This window comes from Dipteris shenzhenensis, chromosome 10 (assembly GCF_047967505.1).
Source record: "Dipteris shenzhenensis isolate YYH24624 ecotype China chromosome 10, Dip_SZ_1.0, whole genome shotgun sequence".
Lineage (NCBI taxonomy): Eukaryota > Viridiplantae > Streptophyta > Polypodiopsida > Gleicheniales > Dipteridaceae > Dipteris > Dipteris shenzhenensis.
Genome location: NC_141605.1, coordinates 1,629,653 through 1,652,555, shown reverse-complemented (window position 1 = coordinate 1,652,555; position 22,903 = coordinate 1,629,653). Strand labels below are relative to the sequence as shown.

At 43.7% G+C, this 22,903-nt stretch overlaps 1 protein-coding gene across 1 annotated transcript in view; it reads right to left on the bottom strand.

Moving 5' to 3' along the window:
* Positions 1 to 22,903, bottom strand: part of LOC147897248 (calcium-binding EF hand family protein) — a 54,915-nt gene that overhangs the window by 27,929 nt on the left and 4,083 nt on the right. Inside the window, exons 2-3 of the mRNA XM_087380486.1 lie at positions 22,679 to 22,873; positions 6,495 to 6,688 (exon numbers count right to left, since the gene is read on the bottom strand). Coding sequence (XP_087236612.1) covers positions 6,495 to 6,688; positions 22,679 to 22,873 — 389 coding nt within the window. The remainder of the gene's footprint in view (positions 1 to 6,494; positions 6,689 to 22,678; positions 22,874 to 22,903) is intronic.

The window sequence follows — 22,903 nt, the reverse complement described above, 5'->3', positions numbered from 1 at the left end:
TACGAGGTTCATTTCGACCACCAGTTCGATGATGTATATAGCCAGAACCTCAGCCGCCTACTCCGTCCTCATCTATTAGATGCTCTACCATCCACGCGGGACCGGTGGGAACTTGTACATACTTCACTCGTTTCTGCCGCTCACATGTCGTTCCCTGCCACATGTCATTCGTCTAGTCCCCCACCGGTTGGTCTTGTTCCTTGCAACGGTTGGTATGACGAGGAGTGTAAGGAACTCCGCAGGAAACTTAACCTTGAGACCAAGGAGAAGTCTCCCCTCCTTGCCGAAACCAAGAGAGACTACAAGTGGTTGGTTAGGCGCAAGAAACGCCAATTTCTAGCCCGGAATGAGGAGGAGCTGAGAAGCTTGCTTTTCAGCTGTGACTCCAAGGAATTCTGGAGAAAATTCCTCCGCTCGAAGTCTCAGAGCCCCCTCACAGATCCACGTGTCTGGTCTGCATATACTTCAGCTCTATACGATGTTCCAGATCAGCCAGATATCGATTTATCCCACTCCCCTAGGCCAGCTTCATCTAGTCTCTTCACACCGGAGAGTGTCCGTGCAGCAGTCCACCGATTGAAGAACGGGAGAGCTAAGGATCATGATGGATTGCAAGCGGAGTATGTAATCCATGGGATTGATACCTTAGCTTTTGTTCTCTCCCGTCTCTTCAATGAGTCTGTTTGTACAGGCCTACCACAGTCCTGGTTAGGCAATACCATAGTACCTATCCACAAGTCGGGGGACCCTATGGAGCCGTCGAATTACAGGACCATCATGATTGGCCACGTTATGGCCAAGATCTATGCATCAGTTTTGGAAAGCCGTATAAATGACCATGCCGAGACGACAGGACTCAGAGCCAGAGGACAGGCTGGATTTCGCAGGGATCATTCGACGCTTGACCACATTCTCACACTCAGAGCACTAGTAGAGGAGGCGAAGTCACGAAGGCAACGGCTTTATTGTTGCTTCGTGGACTTCAGGAAGGCATTTGATACAGTTCCGCGATTCAGATTGTTTCAGAGGATTCGCGAGATGGGCTTCAGTGGAGAAACACAGTGGGCTATCATGGCTTTGTATGAGAGGGTCACTGGTCGGGTTCGGACACGTGAGGGGCTCTCAGAGGAGGTATGCAGCACGATTGGGGTAAAGCAGGGTTGCCCGCTCTCTCCTACTCTCTTTGGACTATATATTGATGAGCTAGAGATGTTCGTACAGATGACAGACGGTGTGGGCTCTACTCTCTCAGGATCCTCCATTCCTATCCTCCTGTATGCGGACGATGTGGTTCTCATTTCCTCTACTGCTCAGGGCCTCCAGGCACATATTGAGGCACTCCACAGGTTTTGCCAGGACAGGGGATTGACCGTAAACCTTGGCAAGACCAAGGTTATGGTTTTCAACACCTCTGATCGTATCTACAGCACGGATGAGTTTTGCTTCACTTATGACGGACAGCCCATTGAGCTTGTTAGAGAGTACACTTATTTGGGGGCAGTTTTCAGGGGACCGATCTTTACCATGACATATGCAGCACGAGATAGGATTAGTAAAGGGTATGCTTCGTTGGCTCATCTTGAGCGTCAGTGTTTTCAGTCCCACTTTCAGCATCCCGATACGAAATCCCTGCTATTTGACACATTGGTGAGACCAGCTGCAATGTATGCAGCTCCTTTCTGGGCAGGAGACCTTGGCACTGCAGATTGGAGACGAGTAGAGAGGTTACAGATCATCATGTTCTCTCGGCTCATTAGGGCCAAGGCTACAGTTCCGCACGAGATCATGCTAGCAGAGTTTGGAGCTACTCCCCTTGCATTGGATGCAGCGTTTCAGTCGGTCATGTATTTGCACAGGGTTAGGGAGTTTGGAGACTCAGCAGCAGGCAGAGCTCGGTTGCCATGGTTAGCACTTGCATCTTCTATGGAGTTGGCACGATCTGGGGCCCGATACTGCTGGTACTTCAGACTCACTAGGTGGCTCACATCTCTTGGACTAGACATGGATAGACTGCCTCCCTTCCGATACAGCATAGATGCCCCTCATCTCGAGTTGACTCGCCACGAGCTTAGTCAGGTCACGAGAGCAGACTTGCTGCAGCTTCATACGTACCGCACTTGGATTTATCCCACGCAGCTTCCGACGAAGATGGCCACATATCGTGACCACTTCCTTCAGATCTCAGAGGATGGATTTGTCATTCCACCAGGCTACACAGGTATCCACATGTCCCACTCACTGAGGATTGCCCTTGGCCAGCTTAGAGTCTCTTCGCATCAGCTCGAGATAGAGGCTGGTAGGATGCGACGCATGGAGGATAGACGCCGTCCAGGCCGAGAGACCAGGATCCTGCCCTTGTTGCACCATGGGAGAGGTGGAGTCAGAGGAGCACTTCATTTGCAGATGCCCGCTATATTATGAGATCAGAGGGAGATTCCACTGTCTCTTCACGGATGGCTTTGGACCTCTCTCACGAGTGATGGATTATGAGGATCAGCATTGCCTAGCTCTTTATGTCAGGGAGGCCACTATGCTTCGACGACACTACCTCAGAGACCATCAGCACAGACCGGAGCATGATAGAGCCCAGCCCGATAGAGCTCAGACACACGCTATACCAGATGACAGGTATCAGGAGGAGCACGAGGAGGTCAGAGCTCACACAGGACACATGCCTCCACCCTGTGGATGTACATATGAGATGGTTTGTAGACGCCGCAGGATCTTGTTACATAGGGGACGTACTCGCCGCTTCATCTCCAGACGATCCAGGATGATGGCAGCTTTTCGGAGGAGACTTACTCATGGAGATCTCGCCCTACCAGCCGCTCACCTCACTTTTGCTCAGATTTGTACTCTCATAGCAGGAGGCAGAGTCGATGGACAGGATTTCCAGTATTATTTTGGTTCTCAGACTCCGTGATACATGGACTTGTATCTTTGCATTGACATATTGTACTCATCCCCCCATTTTGCACCCAGGGGCGGTTTCCTTGCATCTAGCTTACTTTGTATTTAGGCTCGGATTTGACATTATGTACTTTCACTTGCATTGTATTGCGTAGCACTTAGATGATATTCGACGATGCCTCTTCTTTGTGGCACGTTGATTTTGTGCTATCTTGTACGCAGAGTTCTTGATGTCCCATGGGCCCATTTTGGCCTTTAGTGGACAATAATACACTTTCTTTCTTTCTTTCTTTCTCTCTCTCTCTCTCTCTCTCTCTCACTCTCATGGACAGATTCCCACCGTTTCCAATAGCCTTGAGGCTCCATCCATCCTGCTCGCCTGTCAGGAGGTGAACCAAGTCATCAAAGAGGATCCCTTGCAGCTCCACACATATGGGATCTACTGAGCTTTCAATTAAACTCAGCTTCTACAACATCACTGCTTACGGATCTCAAAGGAGGGGTTTACCGAACCCCCACGCTACACCTAAATTCAACTCCCGCATGCCCTAAGGATCTTGATTGGTCAATTCCAGGTATCTTCACATCCTCTATGGATTGAGACAAGGCAGGCACACTGCATCCAATGTGAGAGACAGATATGCACTTTATGTGATATGAAGGAGACCGTGATAGAGGATCACTTTTCATTTAGATGCCCTGTATACTATGAGATCCGTGGATGACATCATTGTCTTTTCAGTAGCTGTTTTGGCCCACTCAGAGTATAGCCAATTTCCTTCTTGAGGCACAGACACAGAGACCAACTTATAGGAGCACAACAGAGGGCACATGAGGGATGTTGAGCCCAGCCAACGCACGATCATGGATTTTTCCTCCGATGACTTGAGTTAGGGACAGCAGGGGACCAGAAGAAACAGAGAGCCAAAGAGCATGACTCGACAAACCTGACCCTAATGGACACTCACATGAGGACCGCTAACATATCCTCCTATTCAACGTGGGGGGATGGACCACTAGAGTGACCATAGCACTTGTCAAATAGCGGGCTACATCACTGAGACTACAAAGGAGGAGGTATGGACCCAAACAGGCCAATCGCTAGCAAAGATCTATCACTTTCTTCCTCAATGCCAATCCTCACCGAATCTTGAGCCACTATCAGACGGGCTCCTCGTGCCTCTCCTCAATCGTCCGGTGGTGTTGCTCCCACAGGCAGCATACACAGGTCCCATCACTCGCATGGATAGCTAACCATTTGGTAGGCCGATAGAGTTTCATTCTGGGTGTTTTCCCCTTTTGAGTTTCTTTGGCAATGACAACGCGATGTATTACATTTTTCTTGTCACAGACATCAGCCTTAGGTAGGGATGTCCATTTAGCAGGCTCACCTTTAGCTTTCATTGTATTTGGTTTTTTTCAGTCTCATAGACACTTTGGTCTTTCGCAGACATTAATAAATTCTCTCTCTCTCTCTCTCTCTCTCTCTCTCTCTCTCTCTCTCTCTCCATATGATTATTTCGTTTGCATTGTAAAGATAGTGCACATTTTGATGCAGCGACTTGACTTAGATATGATATCAAATTGATGCATCCAATTGACTTAAACACAAGATCAAAAAAGACTAAGATAGAGACAAGAATGTGTAGTGATGGACTAAAAGGGCGATACATGTATTTGCATCTTTGACAACAACACAAAAATCACAAATAGCTGTAAGTGTGAACATAGAAAGGATGTACGGGAACAAGTCTTATGGACTTAGGGTAGCCCACATCACGGTTATTGTATCATGTTCATCTTATTGTTGGTGTCTCTACAACACAAAAAGACACCACCACTCAAGGTTACCACTCTTGAGCCTCTCTAGACATCCATTATGATGGCCCTCTATGATTTATTAAAAGACTATCTAATGTCTTCCGCACGTAGCAACTTTATCTCATAGTTCATAAATTAGGCTTGGTTCGTTGCCTAACTATTGCTCTACTACTATAACCATAGTCTACAATCATTGTTTAATCTATCCACAATGAATTGCATGCTAGAGCTTGTTTTGTTTGTGCTATCACCATCATGTTTTTTGGCATTGTTGCCACTAGGCTACTCTCTTGCTCCTCTATATTGGACCTATATTGGTCCGGTCTGTGAAATGAAGACATCCTCTAGATCCACGTCCTCATTAAGAAAATGAAAACAATGAGTCTGAAACAATCTACATCAAGGTACCGGATTGGATCAGATCCTATCAAAGAGGAAGTCAATTACCACCTTACCATTGGTTGTAAGAACTTCTATGGTATTTGCCCATTTAGTGACATAGAGGTTTGAAGCTGTGCCGCCATTCAGCAAATCAGGCCGCTGCCTATTCAGATCGCTAGGTTATAATTCTGCTTGTCGTCTTGCTCTGAGTGCTGCTGTGTCACTACCTTTAGCTGCAGCCGTCATCTTCCAGATCTGCCAGCGCCATACAGTCCTAGCCCTGTTTTTTGTCATACAGCATTGCAAGAGGTCTAGAGAGTCTTCAGTTCCCGCAGGTCATACAGCCCGTATTGCCCTTAGCAGCCGTACAGGCTGCACAGAATTTGGGGCTTTTGACTGTATTTTGCTGCACATTTTCCTGGCCCTATCTCTACCTTGAATTGAGTACATTCAATTTCTACTCTGTGTTTCTGAAAGGTTAGGACCATTGCACAAATGCATGAAGATTACATGTTTACCAATTTAAGGGATTTCTCGCTATATTATTTACAAATTAATTTTTTTTGCATCATCTCTATATTTGTTCCTCATTAAAGTCTGCCACTAAAATAATTGCGCCATCAAATGCTCATGGTCTGCATGATAATATAAAAATAGTTCATAGAGAGTTTTATCAGCATTTTGCCTTTCTCTCTTCCAACCTTTTTAGCCTAAGATCGAGTGTGTTCTCTACTAGCTCTACATGAATGGTGCTAACTCTAATCTTGACACTTGTACGTAACACTGTTTACTAATTATCTCAACTTTGCTAAACTTTAATGGCATCCTTCTCTCCACTTCTTGGAATTTTTGTTCTTTTGGATCCATTCTTGTGTGCCCTACTTTAAGCTTTCCCCCTAGTGCATGCACCCTTCGAAACACATGGTCCATGGCATCATGCAGGTCTTTCATTTATCCCTTGAGCTTGTTCTAGCTTTCAAGTTCATGTTTCTATGGTGGAGCCTTATCAATAACATCTCTTCTTGCTTTTTGGTTGTCCTTGGGTAAACATTCTTAATGTAGAGGATGATTGTTTACCTATCATGTTGTTCACTCAAAGTAAATTGTATCATTTCTTCAATTCATTCAACACTACAGGGATCCAATCTGATCGATTTTTAGTCTGCTAACATGCAACATGTGTAATGAAAGAGTTCAAACTTGATGACAACTCACTAGCATGTGATCATAAAGCACTATCCTTTTCTCAACACATGACAAAAGATTAGATCTACAAAGGACTAGTGGGAGGCTAACTAAAAATTTGGAGTGATACCAGAGCTCAAATAATCAACAAGATTGGATAGAAATATTAATTGCAATACTTTCTATTGATGACTTGCCTTCCTTAATTTATGTCCATTGTTTACTCTCACATCCAACGTGATAACCATTGGATGAGATGCAAGAGACGTAGAAAGGTCTTCAAGGATCCCCTGAAGTAGCTTTGCAAACTGTGCTTGGCCAATTTCTTCATCTCCATCACAACCATACTTTGTCAAGATGCTTGAAAGTAAATCCTCTGCTTCAGGCTTAGCTGTAGCATTCAACATACAAGAAGTAATGCCTTACACAAAATGACTTAGTAAAGATGCAATCATGCTGTAGAGTATGGATGAAAGTATCAAGGCACAAGCATGCTAACAACAAATTTGTACACCCATAGAATAGAGCTATAGAATATGGTTTCAAGCCCCCAAAAAAAAGAAACTATATAAAATGCTAAAATTAAGGTTGAACCTTCCAATGTAGAAGAATAGATCTAAGTTTGTGCAAACTAAAAAATAAATTATGGAAACTAAGAAATGGTTACAGCTTAGAATTATAGACATAATAGCATTACACTTCAATGTTTAAGCTTACTCAGTCATGGGGGACCCATTTTCTGAGCGAAAGAAAAAAAAAAAGCTTCCAACTATGTGTGGCAAAAATGGATCGGAAGAAAACATAGTTTCACTTAGAAATATGTAAAGTATTTTAAGAATGCCTATTTCTTACACAAATCTTTACATGAATCTTTAGGGATGGTGAATATCATAATGGGATGGCTTTTGAAGAAACCCACATGTAGAATAGATTTCTCTATGAAAATCCCCTTATGATCCTTCTTACAACTTTTACTTAATAGGGAGGTGACATTGAAAACCCTCTCTCAACTTATCTTCATGAAAGGGTTTTTGCAAAGAAACCTCATTGAAGCAAGCCATCCAAGGTAGTTTCGCCGGTGAAACCTCTTTGAGGTAGGTCTCCCAAGGCAGTTTCGCTAGCGAAACTAGCTTAGATAGCACTTTAAAAGTGACATCCAATGTCCAGACTCCAAATATAGTCATTCAGCCACTCAAATTGAGCAAAACATGATATTTGAGCACATCTAGGGGCATAGACTATCTTAAATCTTGCATATATTTTATGAGAGTAGATACATAAGGCCAACGGTTAATACTTATTTATAATAATTTTAACTTCTTTAGAACATATCCATAAATGTCTTTTATTTATGCTTTAAAAACACTAAAAATCTCTTGTCATAGTGACATAAATTTGTTAATAAGTAATTATATATGTATAATATTATTACATTGAGAGTGATTGTAAGGGATGTTTCTTAAAGAAGTTATTTTTCAACACTCTTTTTATGTAATAAAATGGGTACAAAGGATGTCTATGAACAAGAAAATTTATGTTATGTGAAAGTGAATGAGTGAATATTTTGTATATATATATATGATAAAGCGATCTAGTTCTTGTGAAAATAAAAGTGTAAAAACCATGTTTCCTAAAGAAATACCATTTTTTAAATCTTTTGAAAAACACACTCGGATAAAACTGCTCATAGCTTTCTGCTCGTACAAATGACACACCCCTCAGTCATGCAATGCAAGGAATACATGCTATAACACCTGTATTTGCATCCACAAAGCCCAAGATTAGGCGCACAAGCATGTATAAATATATTACTCAAATAGTAAATACAAAACATATACCCTTCATAAGACTAGAATCTATCCTCTTGTTTATGGAGCACAAAACTACCTTCCAGTTGAATTTCAAAAAAAATGCAAATCTTCCTCTTGCTGAAGAAGCTCAGGATTGCACCCCTGTTGAGCACCATCAGTCTCCTTCTACTCAGGATATGGATGTACCCCTTGCAAAGGGGATTTTACAGGATGATATGCATGCTCTCTCTCAGGATGCTGACCCTGCTCTTACTCAGGTTGATCCTCTGAATGAAGCTCAAATGCTAAGTCCTACTTTATCAAATGTAGCTTTTTCGTCGAAAGATACAGATGTTGATTTAGCCTCTCTGCCTTTGATGCCTATGCCAGAGTTTTCTTCTGTCCGGGATACAAAAGTACCTTTTTTACTGGAATCTTTTCATCCCATGTTACAACAGGTTTTTGACCCTGTGATTCAGAAATTTCGGGTACCAGCCTATATCAAGAAGAATCACAAGGGCAAAAAACAGCTTGTTTTTATTGATGGTGTGGTTTCATCACTGCATCAGTTTTTACAGAGCAACAATTTGAAGCTGAAGGATGCTGTGTTTGATCCTCCTCCAGCTTGATATGTAACTTTTTACTTGGCTGCCTCATGACTTTTGCTCTGAGGTTTTACTTGTAAATTTTTTCCTTGTACTTATTGGTGGGTTTTTACCTCTTTTGAGGTTTCCCACACATAAATATAAGATTTCACTATTTTTTTTTTTTTGTGTGTGTGTGTGTGTGTGTGTGTGTGTGTGTGTGTGTGCGTGCGTGTTCACCCAACCCCTCCTTCTATTGCAGTAGAGGTAGAGGATGTCCCCTTGGGCGAAAAATATTTTGATTTGAAATGGGGAGTATTTGCAGGTGCTTGCTTCACATGTCATAAGTTTGGCTACCTAGCTTCACAGTGTCCTGCAGTCCTGCATCCGCTCCCACCTACAGCTATTGCTCCAGAAAATATTTCCCCTTCAACTTATGGTCCGGGGCCTAAGGCTATGCCTAGCAAGTCGGGGGATATGGCATCTAAAGCTACCCCACTCAAAGAAAATGTGGTTCAGATTCCAGCCAAGCAAAAGGATAAGGGAAAGGGCAAAATTTCATAATCTCATGCTGCTCCTCAAGGTGCCTGGCAGCAACCCAAAAAGGTATTTGCGCTCAAACCACGACCGCTACAATCTCGCCATTGGGATGCCTCTACTTCCACTCCTGGTCAAGCCTCTACCCCTGCTGATAGCCCCACTTCTCAACTGTGGGTTGATGTGCTCAAGAGGTGTCAAGAGTGGTAGCGGAAGATGTAAGCAAACTGAAGCTACAGAATCACACAGAGAACACTAGAGACAACAAGATGTGCCACAAACAGATCTGCTGTAACTAAGCCCATAAACCAGGGCAGCAACTGTAATACAAGGAGTCCTGAACAGGATGAGAAACAGAAGCTGCACAAGGGGCTGAACTGGAGCAGAGGATAGGGGCACAAGGAGGCTGGAGCCTAAGAGCACGGAGGCTGGAGGAGCCTGGAGCGAGGAGGCAGGAGCCTGGGAACGAGGAGGCTGGAGGAGCCTGGAGCGAGGAGGCAAGAGCCTGGGAACAAGGAGGCTGGAGGAGCCTGGAGCGAGGAGGCAGGAGCCTGGGAAAGAATGAGGGATCTGCAGAGGGAGCGTGGGAAGCCAACAGAGCAGCTAAGGGGCTCAGGTAGGGACGGCCAGGAGCAGGCAATAACTGAAGCCCTGAGGAGCTGCTGGAGTGGGTGAGTGAAATAAGGAGGGGGAGGGCCCTTATATAGGGAAGGCCAGGGTAGAGGGTCGGTCGAGTTGGCCTAGACCGACCAGCTGGTCGGTCAGCCAACTGAGCCGACCAACTGGTCGGCCAGGGGCTGGTTGGCCAGGAACTGGTCGGCCAGGGGCTGGTCGGCCAGGGTTGGTCGGCCTGGTCTACCCCCTCTGTCCCCTTGCTTCGGCCCTGTCGCGTGGGAGCTGGTGTGGTGCAGGAGCGCGCCCTCTGGAGGCCTGGAGATGTCAATCTCAACAAGAGGGGCATCCCTGTATGTGACAATGATGAGGATTATAGAGCTACTGATCCAGGAGGCCAAGTGGATGTCGATGTCATGGCTGAGGCCTGACAACTCACACCGTCACTATGCTTTTTGGTTCGGCTGTACATACCTTCTATGTCTACTTCAATTACTTGCATTACATACAATGTTCAAGGTCTTTGTAATGTCAATAAGTGGAGACTTTTTTGGCACTATGTACATAGAACGCACCCCGATGTAATCTCTTTACAGGAACACAACCAACACTTCTTGGCTGGCCAGCAAGGCCATTTTGCTGGTTATGACATCTTTTATGCTCGTACAATGCACTTTTCGGGGGTATGCATGTTGGTGAAGCATGATATGCAGCCCACGGTTGCTTACAATGACCCCCAGGGTCGATGGATGGTGATCAGATGTATCTGTCATGCTGAACTTTATGAAATAGCATCTGTTTATGCCTCTCAGACTTCTGCGACAAGAGCTCAAATGTGGGCCTCCCTCAAACAATATCCATGGCTGTCCAATGCCTTTTTGTGTGGAGACTTTAATAACTCGCCAGCCATCCAAGACAACACCACTCATCGTTCTCACATGATCCCCACTGAGCTTCGCCATTGGGAAGATATGCTTTCTTTCTTGCATGCAGAAGATTTATGGCTGTCAACAAGGGATACAGATATGGGTTACACATACCATCACAATGCCTTTACTCATTACTGGGCTCGACTTGACAGATGGTATTTGTTGCATGCTCAGCAGTATGCTGGTTTCACATGTGTACTATGGGTTGATCATTCCCTCCTTCTATCTGATCACATTCCAGTATGCTTGACATTATCTATAGCACGTTTGACAGATGATATGCCTTTTTTTGGTCGTCGACTACTCCATGTTAATGGTGCCTATTTGCTGCATCAACAATTTCAGAACATGGTAAGAGTGGCTGTCCACCCCCTCCTTTCACATGCTCAGGAGGACATGGATTTCGCCTGGATCAGTCTCGCCCATCGTTTGCAGGCTGTCATTCAAGATTATGGACGGACTTACATGGGAAATCTCAGGCTTAAGCTGAAATGGGCTCAATCTCATAAGCAACAAATGGATTTAATCAGCTCTCATAGGCAGCTCACCTCCTCTGAACAGGATTCCTGTGCTTATGCGGTTCACATCATCCATCAAAATGATCTTCGCAAATTAAAGAAGTGGCAAATCCGAGCTCGCATGAAACCCCTTTTGGATAAGGGCTGCTCCTCCAAAGCCTTCTTTAAAAGCCTGCATGCGGATAGGCGAAAGGAGGATATTTGCAGAATTAGGCAAGATGATGGCACTGGACCACATCCAAATCAGAATTGGAATCGCAATGCTATAGTCATTTCTAGAATCTCTTTTCTCCTCAGCCCGATCACTCAATGCAAGTGAATGCAGCTAGGTCTCAATTTCTGATGCATGTTCAGCCCATATTGTCCCCGGAACGGGCTTGTGCATTGGAGCAGCCCTTTATGCTTAATGAACTGGATGATGCTCTGAATCATTTACGCAAAGGCAGCTCTCCTGGTTGGGATGGATTGACTGTAGAATTCTTCCGTGCATTTTGGGGTGATCTCAAGAACACTCTGCTTCTTATGATTAATCATGCTTGGGCTGAACAATCTCTTACTCCTTGGAAACATGGCCTTGTCAAATTGATCCCCAAAAAAAGGTTGTGTGAGACAATGGCTGATTGGCGGCCCATTTCTCTTATGCCGGTCATTTACAAACTCATTGCCAAAATGATTGTCCTCAAAGTTCGATTTATCTTACAAGCAGGACTTCATCCTAGGCAGTATGGGTTTGTTCCCAGAAGACAGATTACTGACAATATCTCCAATGCTTTGCTCGCAATTGAGTATGCCAAATATTCTAAACAAGATGTTCTCATTCTGCAAGTGGATATTGCCAAAGCATTTGATACTGTCCACTGGGATTTTATCTCTCAAACTATGCATAAATTGGGATTTGGCCCTCGGCTGGTCCATATTATTTACTGGCTCTATTCTCGTGCCACCGCGCAGTGTTTGCTTGGTGGTGGGTTGTCAAGAGCATGGACTATGACCCGCTCAGTGAGACAGGGTTGCCCTCTTAGTTCGCTACTATATGCCATTGCTACCCATCCATTATTGTTGCATATGGACCATCTTACAGCTACAGGGCAGCTTCATGGCTTGCAAATTCCAGGGGCACAGCCGTTTCTTGCACAGGCATATGCTGATGATTCATATTTCATGCCCAGGAATTCTCAAAGTGACCTCTCTCACTTGATGCATACTCTAAATGATTTTGGCATAGCTGCTGGACTGCATATCAATTTTCAGAAATCGAATCTGTTAGCATTGAAAGAAGCTGATTGGCATGCACTTCTCTGGCCAGGCCACATCCTCCCTTCCCATACTCTTGTGAGGCATCTAGGATATCCCATTGGCTGGAATATTACCCCTCAACAACAGCTCAAATGGGTGCTTCAAAAGATCAACAAGAAGTTGGAATACTAGCATTTGTCCACTTGGCCTCTACATGTTCGACTTCGGATAGTACAGTCTATCATTATGGCATATGTGCAATTTTATTTGCCTCTTCTTCCCTGGTCTTTTAAGCATTCGGCGTCCTATATGTCCCAGGATATGGAGATATTTTGGAAAAGCAAATCTCACAAAAAGGCATTGCGACTTCTTCCCATGCAGGCTGTTTGCTCTCCTAAGACTCATGGGGGACTGAATATTCTCAATCTTCAGTTTCATATGCTGGCAAGAAAGAGCACTATGATTGCTGATTTTTTTCAGCAAAAACAGCCATGGGCTATTATGTTAGCAGCTATGTGTGGAAACATGACGTCCCATGCATATGGGCATTGGATTACAGATCACTGGGAAGCAGTCATGACCACATTTCAGGGAAAAATTCCTGGTTGTCCTGTCTCTACTGCTTTTATTCATGATTGGAAGAGAATTCTCTCTTATGCTAAATGGACAGGTGCTTCTTCTCATCATGGTAATTCTTTTCGCTTGGAAAGCATCCAGTGGAGCAAGGTGTTTGAATCGCCTCTCGCTTTACAGGCACCTATTAAAGCATATAATCTTATGAAACTGGGCATAAGATTTGTCGGAGATGTTGTGGATCAACATGGTTATGTGCTTTCATTCCCACAAGCTTGCAGGACATTCCCCTTGGGTCTGCATCATCGGCCCATTTGGAGAATACTTACAACTATGTTGCAGCCATTTGTTCCTATTCCTCCACTGTTTGTACAGGACAGATTGTTGGACTGGAATCTGACTTCCTTATGCCCTGCCACCTGTTCGCTTTCAATGCATAATCTGGCCTCCTCGATACAGATTTCTTCTTCCACCGCCATGGATTGATAAGCATGCCAACACTCTTTGGAATTTGGATAGGCCTTTATCTTGGTGGCAATCACGACTCAAGAAATTTTGGAAAGCCAAATTGCCATTGAAACAGAGGCTTTTCTTTTGGAGATGTATAGTGGGAGCTTTTTCCATTGGGGTGAAATTGGCAGCACGTCGCATTGCTTCCCCTTTCTGCCCCCGTTGCTCTCATCACCATGAGACAGTTCCCCATCTGTTATGGTCTTGCCCGCACTCTCGGTTATTGATCACTCATGTTTCTCACTTGCTGCGGCTTCGGTTTCCCTCTATCAGATTTGGGAAACTCTTCTGGAAGTTTGGATGCTTCTCATCCCAGATGTCTCCATTCCTCCTTTTCTTTCACTGGACTCGTTTTTGGATACTCTGGACCATTTGGACACAGAGATTGCATTCTAGGATGGGACAACAATTTCCTCAGGCATATGCTTTCTTCAGAATGTCCCTCAAGCAATCTTTATATGATAGTTATGCTGCGAGGGACTTGGATGCTACTAGCCTTGAAGTGTTTTCTGACTGTTTTTGAGTTCTTCCATTAGGCTCTCTTTTGGAGTCTAATGTCATGTACATTGATCTCATGTTAATAATATAGTCAATGGTTTCACCAAAAAAAAAAAAGTGTGTGTGCGCGTGTGTGTGGTGTATGTGAGGGTGGAGCTCGAGAGCGTGAGAGAGAGAGCTCAAGAGAGAGACAGGTTCCCGTACAGCCCCCCTCCTGTCCGTACAGTCGTACGGTCGCCGTACGCCTTCCGTACGGCCGTACGAACGGCCTCAGCTCATCCCTGCGCAGCCCCGAGCACTCCCGCTGCTGTTTACCTCGCCATCACTGTCCCTTTACTGAAGTCCCCTCCATACATCCGTACACCCCTGGCCTTTCCGTACAGTCTAGTCCCCCTGCCCCGTCAGTATTTCTGTTCGGTTCTTTTTCCTCTGTACAATCTCTGCGTGCCCTGTCAGCATCCCGTACAGTCCGTACAGTCCTACATATCCGTACAGTCCGTACAGCCCCACCCTACCCGTAATGTTTGCCCTGTACTCTTCCCGCGCTGTTTGCCCTGTACAAACCCTGTCGTACAGTTCTGTTTTTTCTGCCATTTCATCATTTGTGCCCTGCTTACCTCCATGGAGGACCATCTCAAAAGCTATTCCCGGAAGGACTTGTCCTGGGACTCCAAAAGACAGCAAGTCGACTTTTCTACCTCAGCATCTGTAGATGCTCACTATGTCTTCGACATGCTCAAGGATGAATTTCATCACAGCCGGAAGGAGTGGGCCAAACCTCCCCCGGCCCTTAAGTATAAGCTGAAGCTGCCCTCATTGGTTGCTCCTCTCCGAAAGTTTTCTCAGCAAGCAGTTATTATTTTTTTCCCAGGGAAGCTACCTTCAGCAAATGATGTAGCTCAGTGGGTTCAGGCTTTGTTGGGAGGTTGCTTTGTTGAAGGAGTATACTTTGCTTCTCGAGGTTTTTATGAAGTGCACTTTCTAGATGCCTCATATCGTCAGCAGATATTGGAGATGTCCCCTCTATTCTATGGCAGACAAATGGTGCATGTCATGCCATGGTCGCCAAATAAGGATTATCACGGTCTCATTCGACATCACTGCCCTGTATGGGTTGAGGTAGTGGACTTTCCGGATTATATGAGGGCTGAGTTACCAAGCCTGGCAGCTACTTTGGGGCAAGTTGTATGCCCACCCCGTCCTTCGAGTAATCGAAATCGGTTTTGTGTTCTTTGGGATACAGATCACCCAACCCCTCCTTCCATTGCGGTAGAGGTGGAGGATGTTCCCTTGGGCGAGAAATATTTTGATTTGAAATGGGGAGTATTTGCACGTGCTTGCTTCACATGTCATAAGTTCGGCCACCTAGCCTCACAGTGCCTTGCAATCCTGCATCAGTTCCCACCTACAGCTATTGCTCCAGAAAATACTTCCCCTCCAACTTATGGTCCGGGGCCTAAGGCTATGCCTAGCAAGTTGCGTGATGTGGCATCTAAATCTGTCCCTCCCAAAGAAAATGTGATTCAGGTTTCAGCCAAGCAAAAGGATAAGGGAAAGGGTAAAATTTCAGAATCTCCTTCCTCTCCCCAAGGTGCCTGGCAGCAACTCAAAAAGGTATTCGTGCTCAAGCTACGACCGTTACAATCTCGCCATTGGGATGCCTCTACTTCCACCCCTGGACAGGCCTCTACCCCTGCTGATAGCCTCACTTCTCAATTGTGGGTTGATGTGCTCAAGAAGGGCATCCCTGTATGTGACAATGATGAGGATTATAAAGCCAATGATCCAGGAGGCCAGGTGGACCTCGATGTCATGGTTGAGACCTGACAACTTATACTTTTACTATGCTTTTTGGTTTGGCTGTACATATCTTCTATGTCTACTTCAATCACTTGTATTACATACAATGTTCAAGGTCTTTGTAATGTCAATAAGTGGAGACTTTTTTGGCATTATGTACATAGAATGCATCCCGATGTAATTTCTTTACAGGAACACAACCAACACTTCTTGGCTGGCCAGCAAGGCCACTTTGCTGGTTATGACATATTTTATGCTGGTACAATGTCCTTTTCGGGGGTATGCATGCTGGTGAAACATGATATGCAGCCCACGCTTGCTTACAATGACCCCCAGGGTCGCTGGATGGTGATCAGATGCATCTATCATGCTGATCTTTATGAAATAGCATCTGTTTATGCCTCTCAAACTTCTGCTCGAATGTGGGCCTCCCTCAAACAATATCCATGGCTGTCTAATGCCTTTTTGTGTGGAGACTTTAATAACTCGCCTACCATCCAAGACAACACCACTCATCGTTCTCACATGATCCCCACTGAGCTTCGACATTGGGAGGATATGCTTTCTTTCTTGCATGCAGAAGATTTATGGCTCTCAACAAGGGATAGAGATATGGGCTATACATACCATCACAATGCCTTTACTCATTACTGGGCTCGACTTGACAGATGGTATTTGTTGCATGCTCAGCAGTATGCCAGTTTCACATGTGCACTATGGGTTGATCATTCCCTCTTGCTATCTCATCACTTTCCAGTATGCTTGACATTATCTATAGCACATTTGACAGATGATATGCCTTTTTTTGGTCGTCGCCTACTCCATGTTAATAGTGCTTATTTGCTTCATCAACAATTTCAGAACATGGTGAGAGTGGCTGTCCGTCCCCTCCTCTTACATGCTCAGGAGGACATGGATTTCGCTTGTATCAGTCTTGCCCATCGTTTGCAGGCTGTTATTCAAGATTATGGACGGAGTTACATGGGAAACCTCAGGCTTAAGCTGAAATGGGCTCATAAGCAACAAATGGATGTAATCAGCTCTTATAGGCAGCTCACCTCCTCTGAACAGGATTCTTTGCTTATGCGGTTCATATCATCCATCAAAATGATCTTCGCAAATTAAAGAAGTGGCAAATCCGAGCTCGCATGAAACCCCTTTTGGATAAGGGTTGCTCCTCCAAAGCCTTCTTTAAAAGCCTGCATGTGGATAGGAGAAAGGAGGATATTTGCAGAATCAAGCAAGATGATGGCACCTGGACCACCTCCAAATCAGAATTGGAATCGCAATGCTCTAGTCATTTCCAGCATCTCTTTTCTCCTCAGCCTGATCATTCAATGCAAGTGAATGCAGCTAGGTCTCAATTTCTTATGCATGTTCAGCCTATATTGTCTCCGGAACAGGCGCATGCATTGGAACAGCCCTTTATGCTTAATGAACTGGATGATGCTTTGAGCCATTTACGTAAAGGCAGCTCTCCTGGTTGGGATGGATTGACTGTTGAATTTTTCCGAGCATTTTGGGGTGAACTCAAGAACACTCTGCTTCTTATGATCAATCATGCTTGGGCAGAACAATCTCTTCCTCCTTCTTGGAAACATGGCCTTGTCAAATTGATCCCCAAAAAAAGGTTGTGTGAGACAATGGCTGATTGGCGACCCATATCTCTTATGCCAGTCATTTACAAACTCATTGCCAAAATGATTGTCCTCAGGGTTCGATTTATCTTGCAAGTAGGACTTCATCCCAGGAAATATGGGTTTGTTCCCAGAAGACAGATTACTGACAACATCTCCAATGCTTTGCTTGCAATTGAGTATGCCAAATATTCCAAACAAGATGTTCTCATTCTGCAAGTGGACATTGCGAAAGCATTTGATACTGTCCATTGGGATTTTATTTCTCAGACTATGCATAAATTGGGATTTGGCCCTCGGCTGGTCCATATTATTTACTGGTTCTATTCTCATGCCACCGCGCAGTGTTTGCTTGGTGGTGCATTGTCAAAAACATGGACTATGACCCGCTCAGTGAGACAGGGTTCCCCTCTTAGTTCGCTACTGTATGCCATTGCTACTCATCCGTTATTGTTGCACATGGACCATCTTGCAGATACAGGGCAGCTTCATGGCTTGCAAATCCCAGGGGCACAGCCGTTTCTTGCACAGGCATATGCTGATGATTCATATTTTATGCCCGGGAATTCTCAAAATGATCTCTCTCATTTGATGCATACTCTGAATGATTTTGGCATAGCTGTGGACTGCATATTAACTTTCAGAAATCAAATCTTCTAGCATTGAAAGAAGCTGATTGGCATGCACTTCTCTGGCCAGGCCACATTATCTCTTCCCATACTATTGTGAGGCATTTAGGGTATCCCATTGGCTGGAATATCACCCCTCAACAACAGCTCAAATGGGTGCTTCAAAAGATAAACAAGAAGCTGGAATACTGGCATTTGTCCACTTGGCCTCTACATGTTCGACTTCGGATAGTACAGTCTATCATTATGGCATATGTGCAATTTTATCTGCCTCTTCTTCCCTGGTCTTTTAAGCATTTGGCTTCCTATATGTCCCAGGCTATGGAGATATTTTGGAAAAGCAAATCTCACAAAAAGGCTTTGCGACTACTTCCCATGCAGTCTGTTTGTTCTCCTAAGACTCATGGGGGACTGAATATTCTCAATCTTCAGTTTCATATGTTGGCAAGAAAGAGTACTATGATTGCTGATTTTTTTCAGCAAAAACAGCCATGGGCTATTATGCTAGCAGCTATGTGTGGAAACATGACGTCCCATGCATATGGGCATTGGATTACAGATCACTGGGAAGCAGTCATGTCCACATTTCAGGGGAAAATTCCTGGTTGTCCTATTTCTAGTGCTTTTATTCATGATTGGAAGAGAATTCTCTCTTATGCTAAATGGTCAGGTGCTTCTTCCCATCATGGTAATTCTCTTCGCTTGGAAAGCATCCATTGGAGCAAGGTGTTTGAAATGCCTCTTGCTTTACAGGCTCCGATTAGAGCATATAATCTTATGAAATTGGGCATAAGATTTGTCGGAGATGTTGTGGATCAACATGGTTATGTGCTTTCATTTCCACAAGCTTGCAGGACATTCCCCTTGGGTCTGCATCATAGGCCCATTTGGAGAATACTTACAACTATGTTGCAGCCATTTGTTCCTGTTCCTCCACTGTTTGTACAGGACAGATTACTGGACTGGAATCTGACTTCCTTATCTCCCGATACCTGTTCACTTTCAATGCATAATCTGGCCTCCTCGATGGTCTACAGATTTCTTCTTCCACCGCCATGGATTGATAAGCATGCCAACACTCTTTGGAATTTGGATAGACCTTTATCTTGGTGGCAATCATAACTCAAGAAAATTTGGAAAGCTAAATTGCCATTGAAACAGAGGCTTTTCTTTTGGAGATGTATAGTGGAAGCTTTTTCCATTGGGGTGAAATTGGCAGCACGTCGCATTGCTTCCCCTTCCTACCCCCGTTGCTCTCATCACTGTGAGACAGTTCCCCATTTGTTATGGTCTTGCCCGCACTCTCAGATATTGATCACTCATGTCTCTCATATGCTGCGGCTTCGGTTTCCCTCTATCAGATTCGAGAAACTCTTCTGGATGTTTGGATGCTCCTCACCTCAGATGTCTCCATTCCTCCTTTTCTTTCATTGGGCTCGTTTTTGGGTACTATGGACTATTTGGACACAGAGATTGCATTCTAGGATGGGACAACAGTTTCCTCAGGCATATGCTTTCTTCAGAATGTCCCTCAAGCAATCTTTATATGATAGTTATGCTGCGAGGGACCTGGATGCTACTAGCCTTGCAGTGTTTTCTGACTGTTTTTGAGTTCTTCCATTAGGCTCTCTTTTGGAGTCTAATGTCATGTACATTGATTTCATGTTAATAATATAGTTACTGGTTTCACCAAAAAAAAGTGCGTGTTCGATATTGGGCACTCTGGACTCTATGGAAGGATCGCAATCATAGGGTCTTTAGTGATCCCATTTTCTCCACTTTCTCTTTCTTTAGATATTCTTTGCAGCAATCGCTTTTCGATTGCTTGCAATCTGATTCTATTACTCATGATGTATATTCCTCCTACAGTGAGATTTTCTCTTGATGTATTTCAGCTTCCCTTTTTTGGGATAGCTTTTTTGTAATATAATGATTCAAAGATTCCACGAAAAAAAAAATGTGTGCGCGCGCGCTTGCCCTTCTACTTCCACATCCATGCTTCCTGTTACTCCTTCACCTGTTCCTCATCTTTCTCCTCATGTCTCTGTTCCGGCTTCCATGCCAAAACCTGTTTAGAAGCAACAAAGAGCACACCAGCATACACATGCATGTGTGTGTCTCTATCTCTTATGCTCAGATTTACATCTAGATAGATTGTGTTTACCGGCGGCCGATCATAGATTGGCATGTATGAACCCTAACATGGTTGTATATATTCATTGTGAATCATGATAAAGCAATGCAATTATTCAATTCTTCTGGTGTAGTCTCCTTTCGCACCCTCTCATTTGTGTTTTATGCTCACTATTGTTGTAAATCCTACTTCTATGTTTCAATTTGACAAAGCTCATATGCTTCCCCTTGGTCTAGAAGACCCATGTGTTGTCTATGTCCCATTGAAGGAGACCTAAAAACTCATTGTTGTTGTCAATCCCCCTTCCACAATTTAAATTTGGCCAAGCTCACACACTCCCCTAGGTCTAGGAGACCGATGTGCTTGTATGCTCTCCATCCAAGGATTATCTCCGTCTAGCTGAAGAAGACTTAAAAACTCAAAGATGATTACTTCAAGATCAAAGTGCTTTGAAGTCTATTTCCCATATTCAAGTCATATCTTTATATATATGACTAAGTGACAGAGTGGCTATGTGAATCGTGAACACGAAACTAGTTTCCAATATCTGGTAAAGCTTATCAAATGCTATATCCATCAAGATATGGTTTTTGTATCTCTTAATGAGATAAAAATTCCCAAGACGACAGAAGATGTAAAAAAAGAGGACATAGGAAAAAGGGAAAGTGGGAGGGAGGGGAAAGGTGTTGCCTTGGCCACTATATGTTGCATAATGGCTATTGCCATTTGAATAATAAGATATGGTGTTAGTTCTATTTTCTTCTCATTTAATTCAACACATGGTTATAATTGTGTGATCTTGTTTGCTAGACCCAACATTAAAACCTATGGCCAGTTCTATTTCCAAAGTTTTATTGCATATATATGGACATTCATCCACTATATATGATATTTAAGGAAGTTCTATTTCTTAAAGTCTGGCATCTTGCTTTTGTTTTTGTAGCATAAAGCATAGAATAAGCAACAATGTCTTCCGTAAAAAAAGTTGGTGTTATTTAGGAGGATTTTGTCCTCGGACTAGCAAGATTACGCCCATTATTTAAGCTTAAAATTCCCAAAAGCTTACTGAAAATCAATTTCATGCTCAAGGTTCCCCGTGAAATTAAGCCTTGAGTAGATCATCTTAGCTTATTTCAAGTCTAGACTTAATAAATCTTAGTTTGAATACCATTCTACCCCATAATTTAATTTGTTAATGAGCATAGGGGTAGCAGCTTGTAATTGTAAAATCTTTGAACGAAGACTTGGAATTCAACAAAACCTAGGCGAAGGGTGCTACGCAAAGCCAAATTAAAAAGTTACCACTTTGGAAATCATCAATAAAATTCCTAAAGCCTTGCCTTGACCTAGCAAAAAAATCCCTAAAAGACTTTGATTTCCATTTCAGTTGCAAATTTTTTGATGCACAGACCCCCAAGATTGCATACAACTATGTTGAGGGAAATTGATGCCAAATACATGTTGTACCAAGCGGTTCTATGTGTTGTGATTACTTTGAAGTAGGGCTTAAAGCTGATGAGCATGTCAATCTAGGATTTCAAAGGGCTTATGGACAGTGGCCATGCCCAAACTCTTAAGGGCCACAATAGCCTACAAGCATAGGAAAGCAGCTTGAAGGCCGCCGCAATAGCCCACAACATGGGGACCCATGCCATGCATTGTGTCTCTCTTGAGACACCATAGTGTCTTGAAGGTACAACAATATCTAAAAGTGCAAGTATCCTTTCCGACACATTTTACAAATATAGCTAAGATACACCAAATATAAGTTACACTCAAGTATGATACATATGACTCATGAGTCCTATGATACATGACATGCATATATACTCAGGTTAATCTGCGGCCCTATAACCAATGAGGGATGGCAGGTCCTATAGTAAGCAAGGTGTGGTTTGGCCAAAAAACAAGGTACCCCCTTGCCCTCACCATTTGGGAAAGCTCCAAAACCCTTGAAATACAAGCACTTTACTTTTGTCGAATCACAATTTTCCCTTAACGAACTCAGCTCTGCCTCTTTCTTAGGTTGGATTAATTCTACTCAACTATACTACAACTTGTACCATAAGATTCTTTTTCCCTAATCTAAAAATTTGTTATTCCCATAATAGGCTTCCTGATTTCTCGTATGTTTAAGCCATCTACAGAGATAAGCTTTTCCCATACCCCTATACCACACTTAGGTTTGGGTAAGGTCTAAAAGGTAATTCCATATGAAAACTAAAAATTGAGTTTATAACACGTCTTTAGAGATATAAAAGCCAGTCCCACTATCAAAAATAAAAATTCAGTTTATAAGATAAACTAAAACTCACATCTAATTAAAGCAAACACAAGAGCAAATAGCTTATATAATGCATTTTAAGCAACATGAAATGATTATAAGCACATTACCTGATGGAGCAGGCACACCCATTTCGAATCCCATTTGTAATAATGCTGTACGAAGCTTTTGAGAGCTGACCTTTCCCGTATCATCCACATCAAATTCTGTAAATAGATTCTCTGCCAACATTGCAAAATCGTCCTCATCCTCTAGCAAAGACTTTATAACACCTCCATCCAAAACAGAAACCACCAATGGCTCCTCTGATCAAATCATAACATCAATCCATCATT